Here is a 19273-nt window from a genome sequence, read left to right as displayed (position 1 = left end):
TGTCTGTTGAATGTTACTTAACCCATTCTACTACCTGGATCCTTCTGAAGTAAGGCAGTTTGGGATACAACAAGAACCACAGATTTTCTCTGGTCGGACCAATGATGCTTGTAACTATAATACTGCTGCCCTTCCTAAATAAAAGAAGTACGTGATTTAACAAGCTGCTATTAAAGATAAATGTCTCGATTTTTTTAAAGATTCCCATGACCAATGAATGGCATTGTATCGAAAATTCACTACTTCCGACAGTCCATCAATTTAACTGTAGTTAAGATCAGGGTTCTAAAGTAATCAGACAATGGCCGATAAATTGATGTACAATTACATCCCCAATGATGATACACAAAATTACCACTTCTGTAGATTACAATTAGTAGTTGAAAGGTTTGGATACCTAACTGAATGAACCAACCAATCAAAATTCAATTAAAGTCCCAAAAGTTAGAATACTAACGAATAAGAAATAGTTTTTACAAGACTTTGGGGACTAGTGTAATAAACAGCCCTATGTCCCCTCCCTCCCTGAGTACGGATGGACATTATATTGAATAAGTGATTTATCTCAGCTGCCTTTAAAGATAGGGCTTTAAGTTTTAAGTCAAATACAAAATTCCAAAGACCAATGACCATTATTTAATCATTTATCGACCGTTAAAATGTACCTTTTGTCTTTCTCCAAATTCATGTTTGAACTTCATAGTTTCTGTAATAATATCAGCTCTGTGCTCGGAAGAAAATCTCATGGAATCGGTTTTCTTTCCTAAAAAAGCAATAATAATATTTCTATTGAATCTTTATAAGAAAATTGTGTATTCTTTATAGGATATTTACCGCATTTTATTTATTTTAAATTTTATTTTCCAGAACATATGTGACATTGCTGTAAGAAAGATAAACAAATGTGGTTAATATCTATGACAAACTTTTATTGATTTTTTTTCTTCTGGAAATTGTTAAGAATTAACAAACAAATATTACTATCAAGGAAAGCATACATTTTTAATAATAAATATTTTATTAGGTCAATACAAATATTTTTTCAAGCAAAGTACATTCATTTATCCAAATCTGCCTTTCAGAAACAGTTCAGGGGAAATGGTATTATCGGATTCGAGTCTAAACCACACCGCCTCATACTAAATACGTTAAAAATATTACCTAATGCTATCATGTCTGGAGTTTTACACTAATATTGAGATTACAGAGAAATCCTTGGCGCGTTAAAAGTTACTAGCAGCTCATAGGTCGTGCAATCAAGGGATTGGCTGTCTTTTGGATATTTTTGACCTAATTTCCTGTAGAGGGCGTTTGAGTGGCGGATGGTGCGCTTGTGTTGTCTAAATGATGTCCTTGTTGATTTTTACTCACCTTTTCTAAAAGTAATAATAAATTCATTGTTAGGGGCAGAGGCCTGACCCTTGGCTGTGGGAAGGATGGAAATAAAGTCAGAGTACAACCATGTATTTGTTGACTCCATGTTGCCAGGGTTGTGGGTTGTGATTCCCTAAAATTACATATTTATGTTTCATATAGTTTTATAGATTAAGTATAGTACTCTTTTTAATGTTATGTCTCTTTATTTAAGAACCATTTAATGATTTGTTAAAATCAAACAAGGGGGGGGGGGGAGTTCTGACACATTTGCGTAAACCTGGTGTATAGGCTTTATCTTTGGACTGAGAGGATAGGTTATTAGGGATAAAATCATTCTTATATGATGAATTTTCCCCAGATTTAAGATTTTTTGGATAGGCCTCCAGGTTCCGGAGCTCCAGGCCTCCAGGTGGTCTCTGTACAGGTAAAAATTAAAGATAAGATTTTTTTTTAAAGAGTTAGAGGTTAACTTATAAAACAAAATATGCTTCTTTTTGGTTGTTATTCACATATTTGAAGAACATACATATTTTGTCTCATAAGCTGACATCTAACTCTTAATAAAATTTTTTTTTTCATTTTTACCTGTAGAGAGACCACCTGTAGGCCTGGAGCTCCGGAACCTGGAGGCCTTTCCAAAAAATCTTAAATCTGGGGGAAATTCATCATATAAGAATGATTTTATCCCTAATAACCTATCCTCTCAGTCCAAAGATAAAGCCTATACACCAGGTTTACGCAAATGTGTCAGAACTCCCCCCCCCCCTTAAACACTGTGTATTGGACGAAAATTAAATCATTAATTTCAAATGTAGGGAAAAAAGTAAAAAAAATGCAACTTACATGTGAACCAATAGAAAATATTCTCTTGTATTTTCCTTTCCATGAATGCTTTATCACTAAGTAGGATGCAATCTAGAATTATAAATTATATACCTAGAGATATTATTAAAAACCAAAAAAATAAATGATGATTTTAATGGAAAATTTGAATTGCAAAGAAATTGGTGGATAAATTAGGACAAGGTACCAAACTAAAGTTGCATAAAAAATGTTGGGTAACCATTTAAAATAAACAGCTAAAGCCCAGTCCCTGATTAAAGTAAAGTGCACAAACCTCGTGAGAATCGTCAGAAGGTGACATATTACCGCTAGAGGGCGGGCCCTCTGTACTCCCATACATGACCATCCTTAAATTAAAGATAGTTATCAAAGCTAGAATTTAAAAAGGATGAATACTAGTATAGTGCATTGGTCATATTGGTTATATCTTATTTCTAGTAACGATCTAACATTTTTACAATTATTCTTCAACCGACTTTTGTCCACAAGGAATCATATAACAAAATAAATCTGATGAAATAGATTTAATTTACAAAGTATATGCTTAGCCAAAGAAATAATAATAGTTATTTATTGCATTGTATTATAATTTATAGACAGCTTTCCTCGGATAGTAAAATAGTAAAATGAAAAATTATAACTAGGTAACTACCTATCAAAAATAATATTTCAATTTATTATTAGTAAAAATAGTCTTTGTAATACAAAGCTAGTATATAATATAACTGTACACGATTTATCAATATAGCTGAGAACCGGCCCTGCAGCGTAGTGTAGTGTATCTTTTATAAACAACTTTAGTCAATGCGATATTTTGCCCAAATCCCGACAAAATTAATCCTTTTAGTAGGTGTTAAAAACATCATATCTTTGGTCTTATTTAAGATAAATTAATAATTTTTTTTGCATAAATAATTTAATTATGGCCTCATTTATTGTTTTTTACAAAAAAATTTAATATTTAATTTTTTTAGGGCCATTGGAAGTCCTTAAATATAAGGTATTTTTGAGCGGTTACTATTAGCCCAAAAATAGTGCTACCATTACACGCAGAAAAACGCGGCAACAAGACATGCTTAATAATGAGTGTGTAAAATTTCATTAGATTTTATCCGTGGGAAGTTCACCCCATCTCACCCCGTATGAGGCATACTTTTTTTTACCGTTTCGGTTTTTCCCCCCTGGCGGCTTGGGGGTGGGCAATATTTTTAAAATTCAAACTAAATGTTTTAGACATTTTTAAGACCTTTCCAAAACATATTTTAGATTTCTTGTAACTCAAGTATTACCTGCACTTCAAATTTTCAATTTTTTAGCAATGTGTCTGAATTTCTCCCTCCCTGCGTTGAGTAAAACAATACGATTTTTTCATAAAAAATTTGCATATCTTGGTAAAACAACAGTAGAATTGATGAAATAAATTATATTTTTAAATTTTCCTATTAAAATACATGCAATCCCATTTCGAAAAAGGAAAAAATTAAGTCATAACTCCTAAAAATAAAAAAGTTATGACAGTTTCAACTGTTAAGGTCAAGATTTTTAAGCCAAAGATACGCTAGGGCCACTGTGTTAGATTGAAGTGTAATTTTTCTAGTCCCATTTATCCCCTTCGAATATAAGACACTCTAACTCTAGGGGCGCATCGATCCGCTAATATCAAACTAAATCCGATGAAATCGATTTATAATTATTGTTCTTAACATATATAACCTCTGCACCAAAGGTTTAGTATTTAAAAAACATCAATCTATTGTCATTAAGTACATCAATAATTATGATAGTCTCCCTTATTAGAAAAACAAGTCATATATTTCCGAAAAAGTTTCTTAACAGATTTATTTAAGCTTCTAAATATATGTAAAATAAAATATAAAGTAATGTAAATGTATATATATAACTCTCTAATAAAATTATTGACTAATTAATTTTAAAAACTAATATTATTTAAGGAAATTACCAAAAGTAGTCAGAAAAAACATGCTGCATTACATAACTGGTATAAACTATTACATAAACAAAATTTACAAAAATACCTTGAATAATATCAAAATATCTCAGGGCGCAATTAACTTTTCTTCTTTCATAACCATTATAAAATTTCACAAAATTCTAAAAATTAAAATCTAAGTAAATTTTTTCATATTTTTATCAAAATTTATTATTTAAAATATAATTATATAACATAAATTATAAAAAGTACACAATAATTCACAAGAAAAATGTCATTTAGTATTCAAAAATCTAAGTAAAGGGTTGTGATTGTATATAATATGCTGACAGACAGCTTCATGACCCCTCTCTACTCCCCTTCATAATACAACACGGCATTCACAGTTGGTAAATAGACAAATACTTTATACACAAAATTTCCCCAAGAAAATTAAATTATTCAAAAATTATTTTATGTTATTTGACATCTTTGGCATTTAATATTAAATTTATAATAAATTTTAACGAGTTTTAGGTAGAGGAAAAGATGAACAGATTTTTTATGGCTTAATCGATATTTTTCTGTCAATAGTGCGCAGAGCGCGGCATTCAAATGTCGTCGTATTCAAATATTACTCATAAGGATTTTGGAGAGTAAAGGAGATTAAAAGTACCCATTACAAATGTGAATTTGTAGTTGCGAAGCTAATCTACAATTCACTTTTTCTATCCGTCATTCAGTCTGTATAGGGAAAATACGATTTACGGAGCTGCTATTAAATTTAGACCTTTGATTAGTTTTGTCAACATTCCCTTTATTATGGGGCATATTTAAGTATGAAAATTCCATAGCGAAGCTTTTCTATAGTTAGGGTCGATCCGACCGACCATCCGTATCAGTCAGCTTTTTTGCTAAGTTAGACATGTAAGAATTGACCTATCGATTTAAAGCTTTGCATGATAATTCCGGTAACAGTTAGGTACGGCTTAGAAAGCGCAGCAACTCTATGATCATTACCAGAAAGTCTATACGTCCATTTATAACATGGTAAATTTTATATTTTTTGGACAACAACTTTTTGTAAGATATAATGATCCTATTGTTCTGATATTTGATGTACTGATTCTTATCACAACAAGGTACAATATTTTAAGCGAAGCATTTCTATAATCAAGTCCTAAAATGTAAGTATGTCCTTAACAGTATTCTGTATTTAAGAAGATTTGCAACCACTTTACGTTCAAAATTGTGACTAACTAATACATGCAACATTTGAAATCGATAGGACAACTCTAACATGCTTAAATTAACGAAAAGAGCTATCCGTTCGGACGGACGGACCGACCCTAATTATAGAAAAGTTAGAATTTTACTATTTCAAACTTTGCATGATGATTCCTATTGCAGTTAGGTAGGACTTCGAAAACGTAGCAACTCTATATTTCTTACCAGAAAGTCCGTAGGTCAATACAAAACATGTCAATTTAAAACATGCTATTTTTTACTTTTTTTGACAACAACCTTTTGTATAATGTTTCCTAGGACAACAAGGTACAAGGCATCTCTATTATCAAATCATAAAAATGAGAGTATGTCCTTATACTGGAACCTGTATTTATACGCAATATTGCGAAAAATTTGATGTACAATTACAAATTAATGTTCTGCTTGTTACGTTCTGACACTGTATTAGGATTTTGATTTACAAATATCTCGGGAACAAGGTTGACAACATCCATAAAAGCGAAGCTCTGAAATCAGACATTAGATTAAACGAACACTTGAAGAATGGCACAACTAGATAAGCAGAATATTTATTAAAAGTATAAACAAAATTGTTTATAGACTTGTTGATAAAATACAGGATTCTGATTAAGAACATACTTTTTGTGACTTGATTATAAAAATGCATGGCTTATCATATTGTATTTCGTTGTCTTAGGAATTATTGTTCCAAAAATCACATGAATTCAAAAATTTGTTGTCAAACTAGTTAAAAATCAACATATTTTAAATGGACGTACGGACCCTCTGGTAACGGTCATAGAGTTGCTACGCTTTAAAAATCGTATCTGATTGTTACAGGAGTCATCACCCAAAGTTTGAAATCTATAGGACAATAATAACATACCTGAACTAACAAAAAAGCTGAGTGTGACGTATAGAAAAGTTTTTAGTGAATTTCGATTTGTCCAAAATGCAGTAATTTTTATTTGCTTTGTTTTAGTGGAATTTCATGTTACATATATAGAAGAAAGGTGCTTTCCCCCCTTCTAGTAAGCAAGAAAACCTCTCCTTACTGACATTTAACCCTTTACCCCATCCCATCCCCTTTTACTAACAAACTGAACAAAAATTGAGGTACATATAAGCAAGCAAAATTGACGACAAATTTTTCCCTGTTCACATATCCACGTATATCCTATATTCATTCTGGACATGCTGCATTCACTAAAGTTTTCAATGTGTGATCGAAGGAATAAATGAAGGGAATACATTTTATATAAATGCTTGTATTTAAGGATTTTATTCTAACTGGTTTATAATTTAGCAGGCTTAATATCGAATTTTTACCACAAATTTTAGATTGAAAGAGAAATATCTTTAAACACCGTCAAACACTTTGTTAACATCTAAACAACTCTAATTAGTAAGCTAATAAATTTAAATGTTACTAGTTACTACGCCCCTAGCATATAGGGGTTCTATATTCGAAGGGGATACATAAAAAAGCCTAAAACAATCCCAAAAGTTAAATAGAAAAGCCTAAAACAATCTCAGGTCCTATATAAACCTTACTAAACTTTAATGAAAACTGTAGAATTTGAGATCATACCGGACATGCATATAGACAGATAGTCATCATGTTACTTTTTAAAAAAGCTTATAGAACCCCTTGTAAAACTTGTGGCTTTATAAAGTTTTCTTATTTTAAACAAATATACATATTAATATGGTTGAATCCCTTCTAAATAAACAAAGTAACTTTATAATTTATATCATTGCAACACAAACAAATACACACACACACTATACACACACAAACAGACACACACACTCAAACACAAAGCCGAAAGAAATAAAATTTGAAGAAAAATTACAGAATTTTTAAAAAGCTTAGAAAATGTTTTTGAATTTTTCCATCCTCTCTGGTATGAAATTTAAAAAAATCTTATTTTGTCCTTATACATTTCTACTACCAATAGCATTCTACTGCGGTTTCCACTAGGGAGGGAGGGGAATTAAGCTGTTTATTACACTAGTCCCCAAAAGTTTTCTTCTTTGTTGGATTAACAACTGTGGGGACTTCCTAAATTTTGATCCATTTAGTTGAGTTTCCAAACGTTTCAACCACTAATATCAATCTACAGAAGAGGTAATTTTATGAAAATCATTGGGAATGTAAATAAATTTATCGGCCATTGCCTTATCCCTTTAGATCCCTGGGTATGCATTAATCAAACAAGAAACTCAAACAAGGAAAACAATATCCATAAATGGATAATGGATATGTTATTACTTGGATCTTACACCAGATTTCATATTTTCTAATAAAGTACAACACGCCGCGGGCTTAAATAACAATCCCTTCATCCCCCACATTAACCCATACCCTTCCACTTTTTCTACTGGATGAACGAACTGACCAATAAATAAGTTCGATGTTAGCAACTAAATTGACAACAATTTTTCTTCTGTCATTAATTCCACCACGTATATATTCTACGTTTATTTATCCCTAACATGATAACAGGGAAACAAATATAGAAACGAATAAAACCACTGAGAGGTTGACACGCTCCTTTAAAGAAAATTTAGTAAAAATTTGAGACACGGAATACATTTGGTATTCACTTTATATAAAGTTGCAGTGTTTCCTTGATTATGCCTCATCGTCATAGACATACAAGGGTGGGATTAACGGTTTTTTTTCCTCTCAAACGTTGAAATCTCCTATTTTAATCCCTTAAAGTAGAAAAATACATTAGGTTGCCCTCTAAAACCTTTAAAACCGCTAATTCCCCCTCCCCTTCCCCTTCGAAATAAAAAGCTTGGACGTCCCTGCTCATCGCTATATACAGTATGATAATGACATATGAAAAAATCCTAAATGTTGAGAAGCTTTACTTTTAATAAGGGGAAACTATATTGTTGTATATTATATACATACAATCAGAATATTTTCATTTCAAGTCGAACTTTCGTGCAAGATACAAGTGAATATAGCATTAAACTGAATTAAGTTTAAAACGAACATTATTTTTTCTCAATTTTAAGTATAAACAAGGATGACAATATTCATTAGTAGCGAAGCACAAAATACATAATCATGGACATTTTACAAAGTTAGTTATAAAGCAGATGTTCAGTTGTCATAACAAATAAAAGAAAGGGAGAGAATATGCAAAAACTCGAAGTAAATCAAGAAACCTTTGAAAATAAGGTTTATCCCTTTTAAAGCCAGACGGATAGAACATTATACTTGTTAAACAATAGCATATATCATAAGAATCTAGGGACGTAGCCGCTATTAATAGGTCCAGATCATCAATGCATTTAGTATCTTTTATTACTGTAGCAAAAAAACGTATTAAAAACGAAAATACAGACTTTCTGTTGATAATAATTGAATTGCTACACTTTGTATTCTGTACCTAAGTGTGATGAATCACTATGCCACGTTTGAAAAAATAGGACAACTCTAACATGCTTGAATTAACTATAAGAGCTATCCATTACGGACATACGAACGAACCGACGTTAATTGTAATCAAACGTTTTAAAAATGAACAAAATGGACTGCAAATCATTTACTTTAGTTAAATTGAATGAGCCGCGAAGGTCTTTGAATAAACTATTTTTTGTGCATTTTGACAGCAAAACTATGGTATAGTTTATGTTGTTTGTTTTTAGTATGTTTATTACTATTTTTGGGGGAGGGTACCTCCAAACTTCCAAGAGAAATCCCCTTGAGAACAAATCCTCCGTCCGCCCACCCCACCCCCCCAAAGAGAGAATTTTGGAACATTCTTAAAGATTTCCTAAAAGTAAATTTCACTGAAAAGTGTCTTGTCGAACACAGAAACCCCACATTTTTTGTTTGATTATTATTTTAGGTTAGGTTAAGTTAGGGAATAGCGGGTACTGGATTAGAGCCTCTCGGTGAAATTAGGCATAGGAAATAAATATCCTTTCAATTTATCTTTAAAATCAAAGGTTTTTTCAGTGCCCTATTGGGACTTTAAGGCAAAGCACCATCAATTTATCCTTGCTGTGCTCCTTACAAATTTTGCTATCCTGTTTAACACTCTCTTTACAACTAGACTCAAGTTAATTTCACCATTGCAAAAACTAATTTGGTTTTATACACCAGTTTGCAAAAAAAGAGAAGTGAAGAAAAAAAGAATATTCAGTATCAGTTATTTTAAATAAGGCTACCAAACCAATTAATATCCGCTTTATTAGAACCAGTTCTGAAAAATTATGTATCGTATCGCATTATAGAATTTTTTTTATGAACTTTAAAATAGAAATAATGAAATAAGTATCAGGTTTGTTTGCCCAGGCATTTGGCCCCTCGGAAACTGGAAATAATATTAAACTTTTTATTTACCATCCGCAGAAAACTGTCTTTAATAAGATGAGATAATAGTTATTTCTTTCATCGTATTATAAACCGCTTTCCGCGGATATAGAATGTACCATTATAAGATTAAAACTAGTTTTTTTAGCCCCGAGGTGCCGAAGGCATCGGCTAAAAAAACTGGTTTTAATCTTATGATTGTACATTTCTATATTCGTAGAAAGCTGGATATAATACGATGCGAGACATAGTTTTTTCGTATGGATGAGAACCGGTTCCTATCCACCGGATTGGAATGAATACGAGAAAAAATATTATTTATATTTTTAGCCTTTTAGGGGAAAGTTTTTATTATGATGCATTATCCTTTTTCCCCGTAATTTAGCTTTGGTTAAAGTTTTGCATTTAACAGGGATTTTAAGGGATAAGACAATAGACAATAAATTTATCAATTAAGGAATTAATGATGTAATAGTTATTTCTCGTATCGTATTATAAACGGCTTTCCGCGGATATAGAATGTACAATTATAAGATTAAAACTAGTTTTTTTAGCCCCGAGATGCCGAAGGCACGGGCTAAAAAAACTAGTTTTAATCTTATGATTGTACATTTCTATATTCGTAGAAAACTGGATATAATACGATGCTAGACATAGTTTTTTCGTATGGATGAGAACCGGTTCCTATCCACCGGATTCGAATGAATACGAGAATTTTTTTTTACACTGAATGTTTGTACAACCCAATCAAAATAGTTATAGTTATGACCAATGATAGGTACAGTTTACAAAGCATTGAGTACCAGTAAAAATTTTATCATAATTTTCCCTTCCTCCCTGCGACGAAGAATGAATTTAGTTACTTTAGTTGCTTTTTGCTTGTAAATTGTAAACCTAAAATGTAAAAAGTATTTTAATTTATTCAACACTAAAACTGTTTTAATATAAATTATAAACGACCCTAAAGATCAAAGATATGTGAAAATCAGTTATAAAAGATAAAAGCCGCTGAAGATAGCTGCATTTAAGGCAGACCGACCGCCAAGGATGTTTTTACTTAATTATGCTTTATAACTATGTAATGTTTACAAAAAAAAATTAGCTAGATGAATAGACGGAGGGACAGACGGCTAGGCGGACATTTTGAATTAAATAGTAGCCTCACCACTAAAAAGCACCATATTAGTGTTGTTAAAAATGTAAAATAATTGTATTCCATAGATATTAAAATAATTGTATTCTATAGATATTAAAATAATTGTATTCTATAGATATTAAAATAATTGTATTCTATAGATATTAAAATAATTGTATTCTATAGATATTAAAATAATTGTATTCTATAGATATTAAAATAATTGTATTCCATAGATATTAAAATAATTGTATTCCATAGATATTAAAATAATTGTATTCCATAGATATTAAAATAATTGTATTCCATAGATATTAAAATAATTGTATTCCAAAGATATTAAAATGGATCCAACAAGCCGAAGTAAACTATCAACTACAACACAAAGATTGATTGATGGTAAGATTATTTTACATGTCAAATCACATTTCCCCCCTAAGTTTCTAACACACAGATGGATAGATGAAGCGACAGACGGCCAGATGGACAATTCAAATTAAAGAGTAGCTTCGCTACTAAAAAGCACCACAATAGTTTTATTAATAAAATTAAAATAATTGTATTCCAAAGATATTAAAATGGATCCAACAAGCCAAAGTAAACTATCAACTACAACCCAAAGATTGATTGATGGTAAGATTATTTGGCGGTTTCCTTTCAAGAACCAAGTCGAACAAAGAAACACCCGCTCCCTCATTTCTAATAAATTAAAAATAGAGCAGTGTTAGTCTTTAAGTTTGTTTTTTTACGAAGCTTATATAGGATGTATATAAATATAATTATACAACCCTTAATTTTCCCGGGAGGTGGATACACCCCCTACACTCCCTTTCTGCACGCCTCTAATTGAAAACATACATGATTCAAATACAGTATTTAACATAAAAATATATTTTTATTTATATTTTCCTTATATTGGATTTCGATGAAAATATTATTTTCTACTTTTTATTTGGCAGTTTTTTTCGCCCTAGGACTACATTCTAAGTTTTTTAGAAAAAAACCGTATTTTTAGATTATTTTGAGGCAGGATAGGTTACGTAGGGGTAATAAGAGCCCCATAGTATCATGTAGGGATATGGTCCCGAAGAGTTCACCCCCCCCCCTTTGATGAGCTAGAAAAATGTTAATTGGGGGTCGGATGGTTTACGTAGTACATGTACAAGATTTTGGGATTGAACTAATAGTTATATTCTGAAATGGATTTATTATTACTTGGATCTTACACCAGATTATCAATTACTCTAGTAAAGTAAAACTCGTAGCTGGCTAAAAAAACGATACCCACCATCCACCCTCTTTACCCCATCGTATCCCCTCCTAATGAATGAAAGAACTTATCAATGAATGATGTCCATGTTAGCAACCTAAAAGGACTACAACTGTCAACTTTTACCCTGTCATAATATCCACGTATATTCTATATCCATTTATTCTATTTAGAATGTATGGTGGAATCTAAACTTTCTGTTTTACAAAAACAGGTATTGTAGATTATTTTTAATTTTCTTATATTTCATTATTCATTTTTGAGATCTTTAGCTACAAAAAAAACTTCTTTGACCAAGAAGAAGCTTCACTGTAAAAGAATCTCATATTAGTAATCTACAGATAGACATCAATTACTTTTATATAAGGACTAGCTTATTTTATAAAGTAGTAAGGTTTCTTTGTACGACGCTTAAGATTTAAATAACCACTAAACTGATTGAATTTTCATTTAAAGAGAAGCTTCACAGAGGTCACGAGATAGTTTTAGGCTACTTTGATTTTAGATTTAATCCTTGAGATGGATTTCGGCTATTTTTTATGTCCCCCATCTACTCCGTTGAAAACTGAGATGCGAAGGGCGCAGCCGCTATTTTCTTTTAAAGTATTGAACAAGAACATACAATAACTAATAAGAAAAAAATTTAGGGAATTCAGAATTATTTGAAGAATCAGAAACCTTTACCAGTTCCTGAAAAGAAGGCAGAAATTGGTAACTTTAAAGAAAATATTTTTTCCAACAAGGACGACAACATAGCTCTGAAACGGTAGGACAAACGAACACTAACACTGTCTAAGTAGAATATATAAGTCTAAACAAATATGTATGTAAATTTGTTGGAAACTGCTTAATTACAGGATACTGTTAAGGACATAATTCCATTTTTAGGACTTGATTGCAGTAATACTTTGTTTATATTATTGTAATTTGTTGTCCTTGGAATCAGTATTTCTAAAATCAGATGAATAGGATAATTATATCACATAAAATATTGTTTTCAAAGATAATAAGAAAAAATTAAATGAAAGAACTTTTTGGTAACAATCATATAGTTGCTACACTTTCTGAATCGTAACTAACTTATACAGAAATCACCATGCCAAGTTTAAAATCGATAGGACAATTCTAACTTGTCTGAACACTATTTTATTATAGGACCTCCAGTAATAAAGCCTAAAGTGCGGCGTCCCAAGAAATTTCTGCGGGTGAGAACAAAACAAATGATTGAAAATTCTGGCGGGTATGATAGGGATCCTCTGCCCCCCAATCCTGGCAAATGTAAGTAATGTAAAGTAAGAGGATGTTCGTTTGTGTTCTATAATATCTTTGTGACGGCTGAAAAGCTCTTTTCTGTCTGTGGATTTCTCTAATAAAGTTAAACATATTTTTAAGGGACAGGGGAAAGAGTCATGTGTGACGTCATAAAAATAAGTCTGATTTGGAAGGATGAGAGGAGAAGTGGGAAAGGAAACCCTTAAAAAGAGGATTTTTATTACGTCACACATGACACTTTCCGCCTATAATATACTTTTTATAGTTTTAATTTCTAATTTTAGTTTTTAAAAGAAAAGCAAAAAAAGGATAGGGGTGACGATTTTTTCTAGGTGCAATTTCCCCTTGGAGGTTGGTAGTACCCTCCCTCAAAATAATTATAAACCTCCTACATTGAGAATCTACTATTGTATAGGAAAACCATATACATAGGTTCAGCGTTTAGCAAGTAACTGGACAAAGTGTCTCAAAAATCAGACATGTGACGTCATAAAAATGAGGGAGACGAGAGGAAAAGTGGGAAGGAAAACCCTTAAAAAAGAGAAGTATAATTCCTCATTTTTTTGACGTCACATGGCTGATTTTTAAAAACACTTTGTCCAGTTACGTTAGAAAGAACCTTTGGTTCAGACGGTAACACATAGATGGATAGACTATTAGACATCCAGTTACTTTAATATCAGAATATAATTTTTTGTATCATTTTGGTTGAAATTTGTCTCAATCTATATTTTAGGTTTAAGTGACACAGAAAAGGACAGTCTAGCACATTACATGGAATTTAGACAAAAATTACCTTCGCCAGATAAGGTAAAATTTTGTAATTTGATTTTATTTAACATTTTTATAATTTTATTCTGAATGAAGAAAATGTTAGATAGTATAATAATTCTAAATACTTTTTAGATGGTATTAATTCGACTGGTTATTGATCAATATATTTTATATGGACGTACTGTCATTTTGGTAAAGATTATATAGTAGCTAAGCTTTCTAAATCATACCTAACTATTAAATTTCCCCAAACATTTAGAAATAGTTATTATAAACAGTTTTTCGCAGATATAAAATGTACAACTATAAATTAAAAATTATTGTATATTATTATATTCGTAGAAAACTTGATACGATATATGATTTTATATTATGTCCTACAGCCGGTTCTAATCCAGCGGATATTAATCGGTTTCGGAGGCATACTAGAATATGTTTTTTCTCGTATTCAATCGAATCCGGTGGATAGGAACCGGTTCTCATCTATACGAAAAAAACTATGTCTAGCATCGTATTATATCCAGCTTTCTACGAATATAAAAATGTACAATCAAAAAATTAAAACCAGTTTTTTAGCCGATGCCTTCGGCACCTCGGGGCTAAAAAAACTAGTTTTAATCTTTTAATTGTACATTCTATATCCGCGGAAAGCCGTTTATAATACGATGCGAGAAATAACTATTAGATTATTGCATTCAACAAGAAAGAGGGTCGCAGACGAACGGATGTACTGAAGGATCTACCCTAATTATAGAAAAGCTTCGCATTTAAAAAAATTCTCCAAAAAATGTGTAACAAATCTACAAAATAATTTCAGATTATTGCATTCAACAAGAAAGAGGGAAGGCGGCGAACACGAACATCATTCGAGGAGCAGGAAGAAATTGTCTCCCCCACAGAAAGATTTGCACAGTGTAAGTTTTATTTCCAGGGATTGTAAGGGATAAGACGATGGACGGTACAATTGTATCGATCTCCAATGATAAGAATCCAAATTATCCCTTCTGTAATTAAAAATTATTGAACACTTAAGTACTTAAGTACCCAATTTTTTAGGCAACAAATGAGAAAAGGTGTTTAAAACTTTGGGTACCAGTGTAATTTGAATTCCAATGTCCTCTCTCTCTCTGAAGTTTATTACAAACATTATTATAATTATTTGGGGACTAGTATATAAACAGCCCAATGTCCCCTCCCCCCTGCTTAGAACCATTCTTAAGCTTTCATAAAAGAAAGATATCTTAACAGTCAAAAAATATGTTTTTTCAGTGATTGATGAAATCAATGAAAGAAAGACTTTTAGAGATGAAATGGAAAATACTTCAGCAAAGGAAGATATTATAAGGTAATAAAAGTTATCCCAAATATAGGTATTGAATAACAAGGATGACAACATCCATAAAAGCGAAGCTCTAAAATCAGAAGGAAGGACAAACGAATATCAAAACTTGTAGATTGTCAGAACTTAATAATGAGAATAGAAATGTATAAAAGTCGAAGTAAAATTGTAAGTAAATTTGTTGAAAAAACTGCTTAAATACAGTATAATGTTTAAGGACATACTTACATTTTTAGGACTTGATTATAGAGATGCTTCGCTTTTAAAATTGTTGTCCTAGAAATCATTATTCCAAAAATCAGACAAATAGAATAATCATATCATACAAAAAAAAGTTGTAAAAAAAGTTACAAATCAGCATGTTTACAACGGACGAGCAGACTTTCTGGTAACAATTATAGAGTTGTTATGCCTTTAAATCTTATCTAACTGTTATAAGAACCACCATACAAAGTTTGAAATCGACAGGACATTTCTATGTCTAAATAAACTAAGCTAACCGTTACGGAAGGACGTACGGACGGACTACAATTAAAGAAGAAGAAAACAAAAACAAATGAATCTATTTATTTCCAACATAGATTCAATAATGAAAATGTATAAAAATAAACCAGGATAAGATTTATTATATTTATTACCGTGGCAATATTTTCTACAAATGATCAAATTATTACTTGCTGGGTTCTCACGTCTTTTCTTCATCAAATCAAATAAAACGAGGCGCAGCATATAAAGAAAATGAAGTAATACAATACAAATGACCAATGATGTGCTAGTATACATTTTAATTGACCAATGGTGTACATACTGGCCTCTCATTAGTCATTTGTGTTGTATAACGTCAATTTGTAAGGGCACTGTAAGCTATTTATTTTCTGTAGTAAAGCTACTCTTTAACTTTATAAGTCCGCCAGAGTCACAACTTTAGGATCAGGTGCAGTTCACGGTGAAATGTTCCTAGGATCTCTAAAATAGATTTTTGCAGATTTTAGAACAGATTACCGTGACTTGCACGGGATCACAATTTAAAATGTTCATAAAACCAATGAAAGATGAAAACATTTTTTTTTTGCTACCCACTAACATCTTTAATCCATGTTAGTTCGAAGCTGTCCAATTATAATGCCTATAAAACGTCATACAATACAAATGACCAATGATAGGCCAATACTCAGACTAAAATACCAATGGCAGGTCAGCATACATTTTAATTGACCAATGGTAGGCCAGTATGACATCCAATTTTATAGGTACAATTGTCTCATTTTCTGCCTATATTTACTGTTACATTCTTTACTTTTCTTTGTTCATCCAAAATATTGGGAAAATGGATATAGAAAACGTGGATATATTGACAGGGAAAGATTTGTTCATCCATGTTTGTTCCATTTTTAAAACTTTTATTTTTTAGGGAAATTAATGGACAGATTGCTGAGAAGTTATATGAAATGAATCTTATTCTCAAACATGAAGAAAAAGATAAATAAATAATATTTTAATAGGTATAGAAGATGTTAAATTTAATTTGGATCTACTGCAGTACACGGTAAAATATTCCTGGTAACGAATATTTCCAAAAATCTATGAATTTTAATTTAATTCAATTACTAAAAAAATATAAAACAATAAAAGCCAAGGCATAACAAAACTGGTATTGACTACTGATCTTATGATTTATATTTTGATATTCGTGGAAAATTGTCTGTAATACGTTGCTATATATGATTTTTTCAGTGTGGCTGAGAACTAGGTCTAGCGGATTTTAATCTGTTTCGAAGTCATACTGGAATAGTTATTTCTCGTATCGTATTATAAACGGCTTTCCGCGGATATAGAATGTACAATTATAAGATTAAAACTAGTTTTTTTTAGCCCCGTGGTGCCGAAGGCACCGGCTAAAAAAACTAGTTTTAATCTTATGATTGTACATTTCTATATTCGTAGAAAACTGGATATAATACGATGCTAGACATAGTTTTTTCGTATTCATGAGAACCGGTTCCTATCCACCGGATTCAAATGAATACGAGAAAAAAAATTACGCACCGAAAAAGTTTTCTAATTTATACATTCAAAACTTTTTGATTTCTTGTCGTCTGTACTTTTAAACTTCATACAAATTTTAATATTTGCTTATTTTGATCATAAAACAACCACCCCCCCCCCCGGGCCCCCCTCCCCCAAAAATAAAATAAAAATCTCTAAATTACCTAACAGCAATAAGGGAGAGGACATTGAGCTGTTTATTTCACTAGTCCCCAAAGTTTTACAATGACGTTTTCTTATTCGTTGGCTCAACAACTTTGTTGAATTTTTTGAAATTTTGATTCAAAAAGTTTCAACCACTAATTGTATTCTACAGCAATGGTAATTTTGTGCATCATCATTGGGGATGTAAATTGATTTATCTGTCATTGTCTTATCCCTTTAGATTCCTGGCTAAACATACTAGGCAGGGGTATTAGTCGGATTGTTCCATTTATTATTTTTTGATATCTATATAGTTTACTATAAATGCTAAAAAAAATGCCCATTGTATTAAGACACTATTCTTATAATGATATAAAGTCATTGATGATTTACAATTGCAGGACAAATGCCAGACTCATTCAATAATATTTTTGAACCAATGTAATCCAACAGAGTAATGAAATTAAAAGTACCTTTACCTAAACATAAAGCTCTAGATACTTTTCCTAATGTTTGCTTTGTTAAAATATGGAACAACCTAGACTGCTATAAGGTGTGCTGAAACTAAAAATTCCACTAAAAATCTCATCAAAAAGAAAGCTTTAGATAAATATAAGAGTTTTAATTGAAATAAGCAAAAATGTTTTGTCTGTCAAAAAATTAAATTTGCCTTAATGTACTTTAAAATTTTTAAAATTTCTCTAACCCCATTGTATCATAGTGTAAATAGCATCATTAATACCTTACTATTTATTTATTCTATTTAAACCTATTTATATGTTATATGTATATATCCATAATTATCTGATTAAAATTTCTATGTAGCTAGAAACATTAAAAAATCATTTGAATATGTTTGTCTTAAATCGGTACTTCCAGCTTTTGCAACGGCCAACCCAGGTTATGAAAGTACCAAACTATGCATAAAATTATGTAAATATATGTAAGAAATATTATTATCATTTTGTATGCTTATGTTGAAATAATATATATATATATATATATCTATCTAAATAGAGGAATAGAGGGAGTGGGGGGGTATATTTTTCACCAAAAAAAAGGATTTTGTCAAAAGTTTTATGAATTGAGAATAGCATGTATGTTTGTCCAACCATATCGATTAAACAAACCTGCAATGTATCATCTACTTCTGTATGTTTTATTATTCCCTTGTCGTCAGTAGCGTAGCTACTCTATATCAAGGATATTACTTTTAGTGTGTCCCAATTTTCAGCTGCATTTGTGTAATCTACAGGGAGGGAGGGGAATGGCAACCAAAGTTTTACAAAACACACTCTCTCATTGGGTGGCTTACAAACTTTGAGAACCTTTTTTTAACCCCTGATTAGTAGGTAAAATCGAGAAGTGTCCAAACATTTCCTCCATTGATTTTAATCTACAGATGGGATAATTTTGTTTATCACAATGAAAGTAAGTATCATTTTATTGTTAATTGTCTTATCCCTTAAGATTTCTGGAAATTTATAACTTTATTTCTCGTATTCATTCGAATCCGGTGGATAGGAACCGGTTCTCATCCATACGAAAAAACTATG

General features: G+C 31.2%; 2 protein-coding genes across 2 annotated transcripts in view; one reads left to right on the top strand and one right to left on the bottom strand.

The window, feature by feature from the left end:
* Window positions 1-4481, bottom strand: part of Rme-8 (receptor mediated endocytosis 8) — a 50153-nt gene extending 45672 nt beyond the window's left edge. The window contains exons 1-6 of the mRNA XM_080170481.1: window positions 4257-4481; window positions 2495-2567; window positions 2221-2292; window positions 1372-1507; window positions 666-763; window positions 35-134 (exon numbers count right to left, since the gene is read on the bottom strand). Of these exons, the coding sequence (XP_080026607.1) occupies window positions 35-134; window positions 666-763; window positions 1372-1507; window positions 2221-2292; window positions 2495-2566 (478 nt within the window). The 5' untranslated portion in view covers window position 2567; window positions 4257-4481. The remainder of the gene's footprint in view (window positions 1-34; window positions 135-665; window positions 764-1371; window positions 1508-2220; window positions 2293-2494; window positions 2568-4256) is intronic.
* A 6731-nt stretch (window positions 4482-11212) lies between these two features.
* LOC145327003 (uncharacterized) lies at window positions 11213-17155 on the top strand. The gene is made up of 8 exons (XM_080170479.1): window positions 11213-11271; window positions 12316-12356; window positions 12790-12853; window positions 13298-13420; window positions 14151-14224; window positions 15006-15102; window positions 15458-15533; window positions 16939-17155. Exons 1-8 carry the CDS (start codon window positions 11217-11219, stop codon window positions 17012-17014), a joined length of 606 nt encoding a protein of 201 aa, XP_080026605.1. The 5' UTR covers window positions 11213-11216; the 3' UTR covers window positions 17015-17155.
* The last annotated feature ends 2118 nt before the right edge of the window (window positions 17156-19273 follow it).

The sequence above is a fragment of the Acartia tonsa genome, chromosome 8 (assembly GCF_053477335.1).
Source record: "Acartia tonsa isolate MP-2025a chromosome 8, ASM5347733v1, whole genome shotgun sequence".
NCBI classification, from domain to species: domain Eukaryota; kingdom Metazoa; phylum Arthropoda; class Copepoda; order Calanoida; family Acartiidae; genus Acartia; species Acartia tonsa.
The sequence above is the reverse complement of the archived record's forward strand: the minus strand, read 5'-3'. Positions and strand labels throughout refer to the sequence as shown.